The sequence below is a fragment of the Balaenoptera musculus genome, chromosome 8 (assembly GCF_009873245.2).
Source record: "Balaenoptera musculus isolate JJ_BM4_2016_0621 chromosome 8, mBalMus1.pri.v3, whole genome shotgun sequence".
In the NCBI taxonomy this organism is placed as follows: domain Eukaryota; kingdom Metazoa; phylum Chordata; class Mammalia; order Artiodactyla; family Balaenopteridae; genus Balaenoptera; species Balaenoptera musculus.
In genome coordinates this window covers 63,514,929-63,531,708 of record NC_045792.1, presented here as the reverse complement: position 1 = coordinate 63,531,708, position 16,780 = coordinate 63,514,929, and the positions used below count along the sequence as shown (strand labels likewise).

The window sequence follows — 16,780 nt, the reverse complement described above, 5'->3', positions numbered from 1 at the left end:
ATATTTCCCTTTGGATGTGTGCATTCCATAGACATCTAATACTTGGTTATATTTCACTGTATAGAAACTATACGGGCTCCAAAGGAGATAGAAATACAGTTCTTGGCCTCCACAAGTAGGGGGAAAAACCTTCCCTTGGTAGAATACCCAGAAAACTAGTCTAAGAAAATTCATTCCTGCATGAATGCAGTGAACAAATATTAAGTAAGTATCAGCTATGTGGCCAGCTCTTGGTTTAGTAACCGGGAAATTACCAGTGAACAAAACAGAAATCCTGGTCTTTGTGGAGCACATTCTGGTGGAGGAGATAAACAAACCAGAAAACAAAGATTAGTGAAATAGATAATATGTTGTCATGCCGTGGAGAAAAATAAAATATATTTTATTTTTATTAAGGAAGGGGATATAGGGAGTGTTAGGGCATTGCATTTTCAAGTAGGGTGCCAACAGAGGCTTAACAGAGCAGAAGTTTGCTTGAATGAAGACCTAAGGGAGATGAGGGAATTATTTATTGTATCTATTCCAGGCAAAGGAATAACAAAGTGCTTGAGACCCTTATGTGGGAGCATGCCCAGCATGTTTGAGGAGCAGCAAGGAAGCAAAGTGGGGCTAAAGAGGAACAGAGGAGACTAAAGGAAGCTGTTAAAATAACCCAGACAAGTGATGATAGTGGCTCACAGTACTGTGGTAGCAGTGGAGGTGGTGAGAAATCAGGACTGCCGACAGTTTGGATACGGGTTATGAAAGAGGGGAATCAGGATTTTTGATTTGCTAAATGGGAGGATAGAATTTCCATTAACTGAGATAGGGAATACTGCAGGAGGAGTGGAGTTTGGGAAGAAAGATTGGAGCTGTATTTTGGACATGTTTGAGATACCTATTAGTCATCTAAGTGGCGAGGTCAAGCAGGCAGTTGGATATGGCATTTTGTGGCATTTGGGAGAGAGGTTTGGCAGGAGAGAGAAGTATGAGCAAATGTGTGATATGTTGATGAACTGTGCTAAGAATTAATAGTAGGAGTAAAAATAAAATACACTGTGTGTGTGTGAAAAAAAAAAAAAAAAGAATTAATAGTAGGAGAAAAATCAGTAAAGGAAAGGCTTCAGGAAGGAAGATAATTCCTAAGCTGGACCTTCGATTAATGGAAAAGAAAGAGAAGAGGATTCTAGCTAGGGAAAATGTCCTAGCATCTTAGAATATCATATAGAAATAAATCTGGATACTTTACTATCTTGGTTTTTTTTTTTCTTTTCACTTGGAACTTTTATAGTGCGTCATATAGTATAATGGAACAATAGGTGCACAGGAAATATTTGTTGACTAATAAATGAGAATAATATTTTTCAAAGTTTATTTTATTAACGAGTATTTAATCACTGGACACTTAGGGTTTTAAAAAAAATTCTAGTTATTTTTATTGTGCTAAAATATGCATAACATAAGCTTTACCATTTCAACCATTTTTAAGTGTACAGTTCAGTGGCACTAGGTACATTCTGAAACTCAGTTTTGTGTATAAAAATATCCTCTGTTTTCAAAAAATCAACATTGTTGCTTCTGAGCAAAAAGAATTTAGAGCTGACTGGGCTTTACTTCTAAGAGCAATGAGTATTCTGCAACATAATCCTAAATGATTATCGCTTTTGTTTGAAAGATTGGGAGAAGTCCAAAAAGCAAAAATGAAAAGTAGTGTCTTACTTCTAAAACAGATTTTTTCTTTCCTTGAAAACTGAATTTCCATTAAGTGAGTGTCATTTCTATTTGTATGGGTCACTAATGAATGTGTCTTCTTTACCTTTGATTACTGGTACCTCACACAGAAACCAAATGCTCAAATAAAATTGTGGTATATATCTGGAACTTAAGGAGTTTTCAAAAATGAAATAAGTATGCCCTGTGTCATAATTTCTTTGCCTACTTGCTTCTCAGATTCCTCTCAAAGTATGTTTATTTTTAGTTTGAGTTTTGTAAATTATATTTTGTAATTAATTTTGGATTTTGTAAATTACGTGAAAGTGTGTGATATGTCTATATTTTGTGAGTTATAAACCTAGGAAATTGTCCATCTGCTGATTACAGTGTCTCTTTCTTTAGGGAACAAAGAAAGATGAGATTGAAGGTGAAGTGGAAGTGTCTGGTTTAATTCAGCCTGCAGAAGTGTTTGCTCCCAAAAGCCTGGTGTTGGTATCCAGATTAGATTATCCAGAAATTTTTAGGGTAAAGAACTCATAGTTGTCATTATTGATTTGTATTATTATATAAATCTATTTTGAGTGAACCACGGTAACAAATTCTTTGTATCTAAAATATCTTTAAATTGATTAGGAATTCATCAATAAAATAAAATTACTGTGAACAGAAGAAATGTATTTCATGTTGGATAAAATAAGTACCTGAGTAAGTTAATATGACTATTTAAACTTCTAAGGATGTAGTGTTTGTTTTAAAATAGGTCCCATCTTTACTGACTCCAAAATTTATGCATCCTAAAGAAATCATTTGATTACCTGTATCAAATTTAAAATGCACTAGTAATATAACAACTTAGTGTATTTTTATTGATCTTCTTTTTAGGAGTCCAGGTTCAAGGAAATAGGATAAGTATTTGTGATTTCAAATAGTTGTGATCATACTGCTATCAATATAGCTTTAAAATATTGTTTACTTCCAGATATTTTATTTTTTTAGATAGTTAGAATTTGCAAATGTAGATAAAAATTTACTTTAGTTATAAATACATTTAAGCTTTGCAAGAAGAGGGCTTATTTTTATTTCAGTTGCTATCTTTAATAATAGTAATGTTGACCATTGTCCAGAGTCACAGATCTTCTTTGGAAGGTATAAACTATACCTTAAAATTTCTCAAGGATTTGGGAAATTGATACATAATTTCTGGAAAACTTTTTCATATTGTTGAGATTATATATATTCTTAGTGTCAAGATTTCAATGATAGTGGCTAACTCCTAACAGATACTAATTTTTTAGTTATAAGTTTTAATAAACTGAGAGATTCATATGATTACATTTTGTCTTCCATTTTACCACCTACCTTCTTCTGAGCTTAAAGTGTTAATCATATCTTGTCTCTATTTTGCTATTCTTTGTAATAATTCATATAAGTTAAGTTTTTCTGTAGAATAAATGTTCTGAATTTATAAGAACCACAAAACAAGATAAAGTTTCTAAGTTTTTATCTTGAAATTTGGGGTTCTGCAAAATAAGTTGAGACAGAAACAGTTTGAAGCCCTACAAATTTGCTAGAGTGCTTATCTAAGCACAAACACCTGTTTTACAAATTATGGATTTCTGCTTTTTATAAACTCATCTCAAAAGCTCATTTAGAGCTTCTGGTTCTGGAGGAAAATTTAATAAACTTAATAACATTTGCTGCTTAAAATTTATTCCATGGTCACTGTAGAATCTACTAGGTTCAAAGGGAAATTTTCCTGGAAGCAGATATCACAACAATTTATTTTTAGTGCTTGCTTTTTCCATGAAATAACTACATGCGTCTTTTCTTTGCAGGCTTGCCTGGGTTTGATCTATACTGTATATGTGGACAGTCTGAATGTCTCCTTGGAAAGTCTCATTGCAAACCTGTGTGCGTGTCTTGTCCCAGCGGCTGGAGGGTCTCAGGTAAATAGAATAAAAAGGGAGATGAAGAGGGCCTGCTTCTCTTCTCCTCTCCTCCAGTAAATTTAATTTATGAAGAAAAGGAAAAAGAGAATTCTTTAAATATTTTCGTTTTAAAGAGGATCTTAGTTTAATTAAGCATTGTCCCTATGGTCTGCCTTCTAGAGACTCAAGATTCCATTCTTAGGTCATAGGGTTAATTTTAACATAGGGTTCACCTTTCACATAGCATAGTTAGAAGTCATATTCTGTGTAACTTGAACTCTAGCTTACGCTTTCTTGGAAATACACTTTTTTAAGTTGAACTTCAAATGTGTTCTTTGTACCTTTATTATTCCTCTGTATGGTTACGCCTCATTAACTTAAAATTTTTTTCAGTGATAAAAATTAGGAGGTAACATTAAGAAAACTTTTAATATAATTCTTTGTAACATTATAACTACTTCTGGATTGATTAATTCATTTCTTCATTTCCCTGGATAAAAGCAATTGTAGTCCTAAAACCATTTTGTATGTTGTGTGTAATCTTTAATAGAATAGCTTGCATTTAAGCTTCAAAAGAGGAGCGCTTATTTTTCTCATCTCAGTTTGCTACCTTTAGTAATGATAATGTTGACCATTGTCCAAAATCACAGATCTTCTTTGGAAAATATAATCTATACCTTAAAATTTCCCAAGGATTTTGTCATAGATTGAGCCCGTGAGGACATTAAACTCCTCTACTGAAATAAAACTTTCTCAAAGTGGCATGTTTTTCATCTTCTGTATGTCCTGAAATTTTTATATTCATCTCTGAAGTAGAAAAATGAGAACTTCAGTTGCTATGACTTAATATTTCTAGGGAACTTTTTTTTTTTAAGGCTCCTTTCCTTAAGTCCTAAAATTGATTAGCTGATCACTTATTTGCTTATTCTTATGTAATATTGAGGAAAAAGACAGCCCTCTAAAAATTACAGTTTTTTATCCTCAGTCTGATAGAGATGTTACTTATAGTAAAAATGGCATCTTTTTTCCGTGCCCTTTGCCTTTTTAGCTGTCTCCTGTCTTTCCTAGCATCTTTTGGTTGCTCTTAAGGTTTTTTTCCTCCTGCACTCTCCTGCCTCATTCTCCTATTTCTGCTACAAGAGCATAATATGAAATGTGAGTTTGGTCACGATTGGACCTAAACTTTAAAGCAGCCAAGTTGTTTTATGAGCCTTTACTATGATGGGAATTTTGTTGACATGATTTTATTTTATTTATTTTTTAATTTTAAAAACGTTTTTATTGTAGCTGCTAGAAATTTTTAAATTACATGCATGGTTCATATTACTATATTTCTTTTGTTTTTCCAGTTTTATTGACATATAACTGGCATATAAATGTTAGCTTTAATATTTTACTATTTTTTAGTTAAGTATTATTATCAGTGATTTGTGTATCTCATGATTACTAAATTTTCACCTTTCCAACTACTGAATTTTCTTGTACCATATTCATTTGGACACAAAGTAACTTGAATGTTTTGGGCTGCATTATTGCCCTTCACGTCTGTTAATTGGATCTTATATGGTCATCATCTGCTTTAAATTTGAACTTCAAAGGGATTTTTTTATCTTAAGAAAATGTCTGAAAAGAAATCATTTGTGGTGTGTGCGTGTTTTCCGCCCATTCTGCAGAAGCTGTTTTCCTTGGGTGCAGGAGATAGACAGCTGATCCAGACTCCCTTGCATGACAGTCTTCCTGTCACAGGCACTAGTGCGGCTCTCCTGTTCCAGCAGTTGGGTATGTCTTCTTCTCCCATTTTCAGTGTTCTTATAAAAGCCTATGAAAAAAATATTTATTTTAAGCCTGCATCACCTGACATAAATCAGGAAAATAAAAAGCAAACCATTAGATAACTGATATATAAAATATATAATTTTATGGGTTCTAATCTTAACTAGTATTCATTCTTTTTTAAAATTAACCCAGGCCCCTTTTGCTCTTAAGTCAATTAAGCTTTTAGAAAGTAAACATATTTTCTGTGCTTTAAAAGATGAATAGATAGTATATTTTGTTTTTCCTTAGATGAATTGCTTTTATAGAAACCTTGTCTGATAGAACTAAAAGTCCCATCCTTTTCATCCCACCACCTGTATCAGGACTTTAATTTTCTAGCAATGGCTAGGATGACGTATTAGGGGGAGGACGCTAGAAAGTGCCCTCTGTACATTGGACAGCTCATACTTCATTAAAGGAGTAATATAACTTAAAAATGAGTATGTTTTAGACCAGTGCTGCCAGAGATTCCCACTTACTTTACCTCGTACTTATCCTTTATATGTACCTGTGTAAGAGTGTTCCACTCTCTTTGATTCAGTCTTTCTCATTGTTCTCCATCTGTGTTTGTCTTTTTCTAGTTGAATTGAAACCTCCTCTTTCCTGGGGCTCATAGTCTAGTTCTCCATAGAATTCTTAATTCCTTGCACAAAAATTCTACCTTCTTATTTCCCTCCTTTCTCATGTTGAATTTTACTCCCTGCTTAATTCTGAAATTTGTCTCTCCTTTTTCTTTAGTGGCCGCATCCTAATTCTTCTGCTGTGACTTCAGTCAGTGAAATTTAGAAAGCCTTAGAAGAGACTAATGTAAATACAAGTAGAGTTTCTAGTATCCTAATAAAGATGAATGGTGACATCAACCCCAAAGTAGTAGTTCTCTATTACATCTGCCCCCACCTTAGGGGTTTAAACTCTCCAAAATTACATATTCCTTCTCTTCCTCCCTGAAAGTTTCTGCTCATTGAGTCATCTCAACCAAGTTCTAATTTAATTAAAGCTATTTTCCTTAATGTGTGAAATAGGTACTGTCTCCCTGGTGGCACTTACTTCTCTAAAGAATATCTTGTTGACTAAAACCTCCCTCCACAAACTTTTGGATATAATCTTAGGGGTTCATGGACTACCTACAGCCTGTCCGTGGTCCCTCCTAATCACTGACTTAATTGATTTTAGCTAACCACTATTCACCTGACCTTTTTCAGTTAAGAGGGCCTGTATACCTCTCAAGGGTCAATCAAAGCAAAGGTTTACCATGAAGAGGAATAGAAGGATATGACACAAAATTTCACATTCCCGAATGCTACCATTGATCTTATACTTAATGAGTGCCTTATAAACCTCTCATGCTTTTACATTTTTACAACGATTTGAAGGGGAGGGCAGGGATTGTTACTGGCATTAATGCCCAGGACCCAGGGATATTAAACATTCTTCATGCATAATATATATGCACCAGAAGATTTTTTACCTCAAATACTAGTAGCACTCCTGATGAGAAAAACTGCTATAGATAAAGTATAAATTTATAAAACCTGGACCTCTCTTCCAGTAATGATGGCCTTTGTAATTCAGACTAACCCTCTTAACAATGAATACTAGGAAAGCTATACAAGTATAAACAACTTCTACTTGAAAGCATCAGAAGCAGTAAATAATGACCAAACCATGGTCCAAGAGAAGAAAAAAACCTAGAGAAGTGAACCAGACATTTGAGACCACTTTCTCCCAAGCATCTCTTGATTTTGAAAGAAGTTACTGAAAAACTGGTCTCTGTACTATTGATATCCAACGGCGAAGGGGAGAATAGGAGTTCAGATTTTACCAAGGGAAATTCCTTTACAAAGCTCTCTTGCTTTCAGTTGGGACCATAAAGGACCACATCCTGGGAGAGGGTAAATCACAAGTAGACAGTCCCCCTGAGGAACTGAAGTACAGCTTGAAATCATTTCAGTTCCTAGAAACAGATTAAAATGATCCTTAATGCTACTATCTTTAGCCTTATAGTAGGAGTAAAAGTAAATGCTTTCTGGAGCAAGAGAACTGCATTCTAGGCCTCCAATATATCTACAGATTTTTACATGTATGCCCAGTACCCTCCAAAGAAGACATATAGATGGCCAAGAGCACATGAAAAGATGTTCGACATCACTAGTTATTAGAGAAATACAAATCAAAACTACAATGAAGTTTTACCTCGCACCTGTTAGAGTGGCAATCATCAAAAAATCTGTAAACAGTAAATGCTGGAGAGGGTGTGGAGAAAAGGGAATCCTCCTACACTGTTGGTGGGAATGAATGTAAATTGGTACAGCCACTATGGAGAACAGTATGGAGATTCCTTAAAAAACTAAAAGTAGAGCTACCATATGATCCAGCAATCCCACTCCAGGGCATATATCCAGAGAAAACCATAATTTGAAAAAGGATACAGGCACCCCAACGTTCATTGAAGCACTATTTACAATAGCCAGGACATGGAAGCAACCTAAATGTCCATCGACGGTGGAATGGATAAAGCAGATGTGGTACATATATACCATATATATACCACATATACCAATATATGTGGTACATATATACCAATATTACTCAGCCATAAAAAAAGAACGAAATAATGCCATCTGCAGCAACGTGGATAGACCTAGAGATTGTCATACTGAGTGAAATAAGTCAGACAGAAAAAGACAAATATCATATGATAACACTTACATGTGGAATCTAAAAAAATGGTACAAATGAACCTATTTACAAAAAAAATAGAGTCACAGATGTAGAAAACAAACTTATGGTTACTAAGGGGGAAAGGGGGAGAGATAAATTGGGAGATTGGGATTGACATATACACACTATTATATATAAAAGATAACTAATAAGAACCTGCTGTATAGCACAGGGAACTCTATTCAGTGCTCTGTAATGACCTATATGGAAATGGAGTCTAGAAGAGAGTGGATATATGTATACGTATGGCTGATTCACTTTACTGTACAGCAGAAACTAACACAACATTGTAAATCAACTATACTCCAATGAAAAAATTAATTTAACAAAATAAAGCATACCATCAAGTTAAAAAAAATAACCAGAAACATGAAGACTAAAGCTATCTGAAAGAAATGTAAAAGAAACCATAGACAATATAAAAGGCCCCCAGGGACACCAGAAGGTAGTTATCAGATATTAAAATAACTGTGCTTAAATAGTGAAGGAGATGGACAGTCAAGAGTGAGAATTTAGGGAGTGACGTCAGTAAGATGGCACAATAGGAAGTCCCAGTCCTCGTTCTCCCACAGAAACATCAATTTAACAATTATATACAGACCAAAAAACCTTTGTGAGAATTCCAGAAGCTACTTAAGAAGTTGTGGTACCCCAGTTGATCACAGAGCTGAGAACAGCTACATTGAAACGGTTAAGAAGAGCAAGTTCACTTTACCTGGTCAGCCTCACCCCCAAGCCAGCACAGCCAGCACTGGAAGAGAACGCCCAGCTTGCAGCTTCTCCTTGGGGGAAAGGGAAGGAGAAAAGTGGAGTGTCCGTCCAATGTTCCAGATTTACAAAGGGCTGCCCAAGGAACTGGTTTCTGTCTTGCCATATTCGTTGCACTGACAGAATTAGCATATTTTGGATGCCTGAGGGCCACTGGGAACAAAGAAGAATGAGGGGTGGCTTGCTGCGTTGGGAGAAGGTGCACAATCCCTTGGGAAGGAGGGAGAGGAACATTAGTATTCCAACTTTTCAGAGGGCTGCCTGAAGTGGAGGAATGGGAACTTTAGTTTACTGCTAATGGGAGTGTGAATGGGACAGCTACCTTGGAATACAGTGTGACTTTTTTAAAAAGTTAAATAAACCAAATAATCCAGCCATTTCACTCCTAGGCGTTTACTTAAGGAAAATGATAGCATTGTCCATAAAAAATATTTGTAAATGAATGGTCATATCCATATTTTTATAATAGTGAAAATCTTGAAACAAGCTTAGTGTCCATAAATGTAATGAATAATGGTTACGGTAATGGATAAATAATCTGTGGCATATCCATACAATGGAATACTACTAGGCATTATAAAGAAATGAATTGTTGATACATATTACCACATGGATTAATTTGAAAATAATTATACTCAATAAAAAAAACAGACAAAAAAGAATGCATCCTGTATAATTCAGTTTCTCTAAAGTTCTAGAAAAGCTTCAAAAATAAATGAAAAAGAAATTATCGAAATAGAACATCATTTTACAACCCTCGCAGAAGAAAAACAGGCTGATATTATGTTCCTAACCTTGCCAGACACTACCTGTGTTTTGCCAGAGAGCTTAAATCTGATTCTGATCATAGGAAATACAGAAGATGGGGAACACGTTGCCCCAAGAGACTACAGTTGTCAAAATCCAGGCTCTTGGAAACTATTGGTCAAATGTCCCAGGTTCTTTAACAAATAAATTATAAGGAATGGAGGAGGAACCTCTAGATTAAAAGGGATTTGAGGGACTCCCCTGCCGGTCCAGTCATTAAGACTTCGTGCTTGCACTGCAGGGGGGCGTGGGTTCAATCCCTGGTCAGGGAACTAAGATCCTGCGTGCCACGCGGTGTGGCCAAAATTTTTTTTAAAAAAAGATATGAAACACGTCCTATTTTTAATAGAGTGAGATTGAACTATAGTGTCTAGGGATGCACATTTGGGTGATGAGAATGTCTATAGGAGAAGTCAGGAAAATGGTTAATAAAGTCAGGATGCTGGTTACTTATGGCAATAGAGAGGTGGTTGTGATTAGAGGCACATAGAAGGGGCTTCTAGGGCTGCTAGCAAAGTTCCTTCTTGACCTAGGTAGTGTTTGTAAGATAATTCATTAAGCTATACATTTGATTTGTATGCTTTTCTACATTTGTCCTTTATCTTGCAATACAAATATTTAGAAAACTTTGTACAACTATTTAACTCTTCATATGTACACCTTTTATTTTTTTAAAAAGTACAATGCTTGAATAAATTAGAGATTTTATCCTCAAACAACAGAAAGTCTAGAGGTAGGCAGTACAGGACTGATATATTGATTCCTAAATGTCTTCAAGGGAGAGTATGGAAGTTCTACTCTGTGCTTTTTCCTTATTTATTAATAGGGAGTTTTCCGTGACTTGACTGGGAGCTTCAAGAACTGCCTTGTCTTATTATTCTTTGCATTCTGTATATCTGGCATAGTGCCTTGGGCACAGAAGGCATCAGTTTTTCTTGAATAAATTAATACACTAGCCATGAAGAAAATGGCAGTCATATCTCCTAGGAGAGTTCTGTGTATGGATGAAGTGCGCCAGAACACGATGATTAGCCATTTGAATATCAAATTCCATTATTTTACTCTCTGGTATTTTGAGCTTAGTTATCTTTTGCTTACATATTCAAAATTTACTTTTCTAGGGAAAGAATAAGGAAAAGATAAGAAAGGAAAGGAGAAAGAAAGATGCTTCTAAAACAGCACTGTATGCAGAGTTGTAGTTCTCAGAGCATGTGGTACTGATAATTCTGCTAAAGGCATGCTCTTATCACCAGTCATTTTGGTTGGACTGTTGTTGAAGGTCAATATTAGACCATTATCAGAGTTCACTACCTGGGTTGGGGGTGGGGTAGTGGTGGTAGATTTTACAAAGCACAGACAGGAAGCAGATAAGACTCTAAGATTCTTTTGTAGCCTTGACTAGTTTTCCTGTAAAACGTCTAAATGTAATGATAGCATTTCCTTGATTCTTCTCTCCAAGGATTGTTATGATAATGAATTTGTTTTTCACAGTTTCAGAGGTCTCTGTGTTTGCCTGAAGTAATTATGTGGACTGCTGCCATTACCCGCCTCATTCCTTAAAATTTTCTGTTAACCATCTTCATCTCCAACTTAACACCTATTTTATTTATTTGTTTGTATCTTTTTGTAGTCTACGTGAATTGTTTTTGTTTACCTGAAGACTTGTGTTTTGTGTGGAAAATTGTAATTTTTTTACGTTAATAAGATTACATTCACAAGAACTGGTTGCTATAGCCCCTCTGATTTTTTAATCTAATCCATAGCTCAGGTATCCTTCCTTGACCCAAATAATTTTGTGAAATTCTCATGACATCTTTTGTCATATATATTCACCTATAATTTGGTTTTTAACTACAAATACACTAGTTTTAGAATACTTATTCCCTAATTTTTATAGTATACTATTTATTAGACATTTTTAAAGTCACAGACTAAAATGATCTTGGGCCTTTAGCTATCGTCACTTTGTTTCCATAGTACAACAACATTAGGCATGTAACATCTGTGTTTATTGATATTTTATTGACATATAACATATATAAGTTTAAGGTTTACAATGTGGTGATTTGATGCTTGTATATACTGAAAAATAATTACCACAATAAGATTAGTTAACACCTCCATCCCCTCACATAACTATCATTTGTGTGTGTGCTGTTAACATTTAGCATCTACTCCTTTCACTGTTTTCAAGTATGTAATACAGTATTGTTAATTATAGTCACCATGGTGTACATTAGATTCTCAGAATTTATTCATCTTATACCTGGAATGTGTACCCTTTGACCAATATCTTCCCACTTCCCCCACCCCTTAGCCCCTGGCAACCACCATTCTACTCTTTATTTCTGTGAGTTCAGTTTTTTTAGATTCCATATATAAATGAGAATATAGAGTATTTGTCTTTCTCTATCTGACTTATTTCACTTAGCATAGTGCCTTCAGGGTCTATCCACGTTGTCATGAAAGACAGGGTTTCCTTCCTTTTTATGGTTGAATAATATTCCAATGTAGTATATATATATTTTCTTTTTCCATTCATCCGTTGATGGACACTTAAGTTGTTTCCATGTCCTGGCTATTGTGAATAATGCTACAATGAACACATGAGTGTAGATACCTCTTTGAGATAGTGATTTCGTTTCCTTTGGATATATACCCAGAAGTGGAATTGCTGGATCATATGGTAGTTCTATTTTTTATTTCTTGAGGAAGCTTCATACTGTTTTCCATAGTTGCTGGACCAATTTACATTCCCACCAATGGTGTAGAAGAATTCCCTCTTCTCTTTTGATAATAATCATTCTAACTTGTAAGATGGTATCTCATTGTGGTTTTGATTTACATTTCCTTGATGATTAGTGAAGTTGAGCATCTTTTCATGTGCCTGTTGGCATTTGTATATCTTCTTTGGAAAAACATCTATTCAAGTCCTTTGCCCATTTTTAAATCTTTTTTTTTTTTCTTTTTGCTATTGAGTTGTATGAGTTCTGGATATATTTTAGATATTAATATCTTATCAAATAGATGGTTTGTATGTCATTTCTCCTATTCTGTAGACTGCCTTTTCATTTTGCTGATAGTTTCTTTTGCTGTTCAGAAACTTTTTAGTTGCTGTAGTCCCACTTGCTTATTTTTGCTTTTGCTGCTTGAGCTTTGGCTGTCACATCCAAAAAATCATTGCCAAGACCAATATCAAGCAGATTTTTCCCTGTTTCCTTTAGTAGTTTTATAGTTTTGGTTCTTTTATTTATTATTTAATACACTTCGTGTTATTTTTTGTGAGTGGTGTGAGATAGGGGTCCAATTTCATTCTTTTGTACACGAATATCCAATTTTTCCAGCATCACTTGTTGAAGAGACTGTCCTTTCCTCATTGAATATTTTTGGCTTCTTTGTCAAATATTAGTTGACTGCATAAGTGTGAGCTTCTTTCTACACTCTCAATTCTATTCCATTGATCTATGTGTCTGTTTTTATGCCAATACTATACTTTTTGATTATTGTAGCCTTGTAATATAGTTTAAAATCAGGAATTGTGAAACCTCCAGCTCTGTTCTTCTTTCTCAGGATTCCTTTGGCTATCTAGGGACTTATATGAATTTTAGGATTGATTTTTTTTTCTGTGTCTATGAAAAATATAATTATTTTGATTGCATTGAATCCATAGGTGGTTTGAGGTAGTATGGATATTTCAACAATGTTAATTCTTCTGATTTATGAATATGGGATATATTTCAGTTTATTTGTGTCTTCTTCAGTTTCTTTCATCAAAGTGTCATAGTTTTCAATGTACAGATCTTTTACCTCCTTGGTTAAATTTATTCCTAAGTATTTTATTCATTTTGATGCTACTGTAAATGGGATTATTTTAGTTGATTTTCAGATAGTTCATTATTAGTATATAGAAGTGCAACCAATTTTTGTATGTTGATTTTATATCCTGTAACTTTACGGAATTTGTTTATTAGTTCTAACAACTCTTTGGTGGAGTCTTTAGGATTTTCTATGTATAAGATCATATCATCTGCAAATGGAGACAGTTTTACTTCTTCCATTCGGATTTGGATGCTTTCTATTTTGTTTTCTTCCCTAATTGCTCTGGCTGGGACTTCCGGTACTGTGCTGAAGAGGAGTGGGCAGCCTTGTCCTGTTCCTGATCTTAGCAGGAAAGCTTTCATGCTTTCACTGTTAAATATTCAATAAGATGTTAGCTGTGGGCTTGTCATATGTGGCATTTATTATGTTGGGGTATGTTTTTTCTATACCCAATTTGTTGAGAGTTTTTATCATGAAAGAATGTTCAATCAGATGGTTTTTCTGCATCTGTTGAGATAATCATAGGATTTTTTTTAATCTTTAATTTCATTAGTGTGGTATATCACATTGATGGATTTGTATATGTTGAACTCTCCTTACATCCTGGGAGTAAATTCCACTTGACCATTGTATATGATCCTTTTAATGTGCTGTTGAATTTATTTTGCTGGTATTTTATTGAGAATTTTCATGTCTATGTTAATCAGTAATATTGGCCTGCAGTTTTCTTTTCTTACAGAGTCCTTATCTGGCTTTGTTATTAGGGTAATTTTGGCCTTACGGAGTGTTCCTTCCTCTTCAGTTTTTGGAAGAGTTTGAGAAGAATTGGTATTAATTCTTCTCTAAGTGTTTGGTAGAATTCACCAGTGAAACCATCTGGTCCAGTGAAACCATCTGGTCCAGAACTTTTCTTTGTTGGGAGGTTTTGATTACCGTTTCAGTCTCCTTATTCATTATTGGTCTGATCAAGATTTTTATTTCCTCATGATTCCATCTTGGTATAAACTTTTTTATATGCATACTTTCTTTTTGCTCACCCATATTTAGTCAGTTTTTCATTAGCAATTATTGAGTCAATATTTCTGTGTATTATATCTAATACTAAATATAGATTTTTAAAAATTATTAAAATAGCTAGAGTTTTTTCTTCAGTTTATCTTATAAACATAATTTTTCCTTTTTACATAAATATCCTTAAAATGTTGATTGTAACCATAACTTGCTATTTAGAAAGTTATTTCTGCTTTTAAATATTTTAATGGAAAACTTCTGGCATTCTCTCTTTTGTCTTCCTCTGGAAAAGCTTCTGTTTGTAGTGCTATATAATTATTCTTAAAGTGACATTAACTTTTATAAGAGTATCAAAAATAATTTATGTTCCTGAAATAGAAAGAAGAAAGATGTCAGAGGAAAGAATGAAGGCTTAGGTTGTGGAAAATGGTTCTCTTTAAAGGTAACACCTTTAAGAAGAATATGTTGATTGGTAAATTTATGAGCCACATGATTAGTGCATCAATTGTGGAATGATTTTTGTTCTTTTTCCTTAAATGATCAAAATCTAGTGTCTTGGATCATATTACTATTTTCATTAGTTTTCCTAGATTATTCATATAGCATTATTAGTTGTTTTAGTCTTATTCTCAGTTATAATGGAAAAAAATGAAGTAGCCATTTTCTTTCTCAATACATGTAGTTTAAAAGGTAGTTGGAGGGACTTCCCTGATGGCGCAGTGGTTAAGAATCCACCTGCCAATGCAGGGGACACAGGTTCGAGCCCTGGTCTGGGAAGATCCCACATGCCGCGCAGCAGCTAAGCCTGTGCGTCACAACTACTGAGCCTGCACCCTAGAGCCCGTGAGCCACAGCTACTGAGCCCACGTGCCACAGCTACTGAAGCCTGCACACCTAGAGCCCATGCTCTGCAACAAGAGAAGCCCCTGCAATGAGCAGCCTGTGCACCGCAATGAAGGGTAGCCCCCACTCGCCGCAACTAGAGAAAGCCCGCACGCAGCAACGAAGACCCAATGTGACCGAAAATTAATTAATTAATTTTTAAAATTAAAAAAAAGAAAAAAAGGTAGTTGGAGAATTTGTGGGCACAAGAGTTTAGACCGTTACTATAAATGGCATATTGTGCTCTAGGTAGGAAAGGAGGAAATAGGAAATGTAGTGTTTTACTGTAACTATATTTATGATTAATCACTTTTTGACCGTTTATAAACTTATTTATTTATTTAGGGCTGCGTTGGGTCTTCGTTGCTGCGGGCGGGCTTTCTCTAGTTGTGGCGAGTGGGGGCTACTCTTCGTTATGGTGCACGGGCTTCTTGTTGCAGCTCACGGGCTCAGTAGCTGTGGCATGTGTGCTCAGTAGTTGTGGCTCGCGGGCTCCAGAGCGCAGGCTCAGCAGTTGTGGCACACTGGCTTAGTTGCTCCGCGGCATGTGGGATCTTCCTGGACCAGGGATCAAACCTGCGTCCCCTGCGTTTGCAAGCGGATTCTTAACCACTGCACCACCAGGGAAGTCCATCATTTTTTGACAGTTTAGATGTCAACTGTTTGTCTTAGGGATTTGAAACAAATCTTCTCACTAGTCTGTTCTGGAGCACTTTTCTGTAGAAACTTCTTACCATGTCTACTTTATTACAGAGTCCTAAGAATTTCTAGAGAAGACTGTTCAATTTACGTTTTGGTAATAAATAGCGCAAAGAATAAACTTTCTATAATGCCTATCTGCAGGAGTATATTTTTCTCATCAGATGTTTACAAAACCATTACCATGTGCCAGGTCCTGTGCTAGTCACTAGGGATGTAAAGATGAAACAACCTCAGCCCTTATCCCAGGTAATACTTTTAGCCTAGTGGAGAAACAGATACATTTTAAAAATTACAGTACAGTATAATTAGTGCAATAATAGAGTACAGTATAATTAGTGCAGTAATAGCTAGTAAGCTAACTCTTACTAGCTAGAAAAGTGGAAGAAGGACATTCCAGGCAGAAAGAAGAACATAAGCAACGGTATAGAGCCATGACAGGCCTTCATGAAACAGTAAGATGTTTGATGAAGCTTGAGCATTCAGAAGTAGTCAAAATGCTATCAGGAAATTGATTGCTTTCTTTTCAAAATTAAACATTAAATATTTATGCTAGTTTTATAAAGGAAACCATTTTTAAAATACCAAAGACTGACAGTCATTGACCAATGGAGTGCTTGTTGACTAATGTACTACGC

At 35.1% G+C, this 16,780-nt stretch overlaps 1 protein-coding gene across 4 annotated transcripts in view; it reads left to right on the top strand.

Annotated features, from left to right (window-relative positions):
- The window catches only part of SBF2 (SET binding factor 2), a 464,799-nt gene that overhangs the window by 222,313 nt on the left and 225,706 nt on the right, over positions 1-16,780 (top strand). For all 4 annotated transcript variants that reach the window (XM_036859910.1, XM_036859912.1, XM_036859909.1 and 1 more), the window contains exons 4-6: positions 2,095-2,217; positions 3,528-3,638; positions 5,294-5,399. In XM_036859910.1, coding sequence (XP_036715805.1) covers positions 2,095-2,217; positions 3,528-3,638; positions 5,294-5,399 — 340 coding nt within the window. The remainder of the gene's footprint in view (positions 1-2,094; positions 2,218-3,527; positions 3,639-5,293; positions 5,400-16,780) is intronic.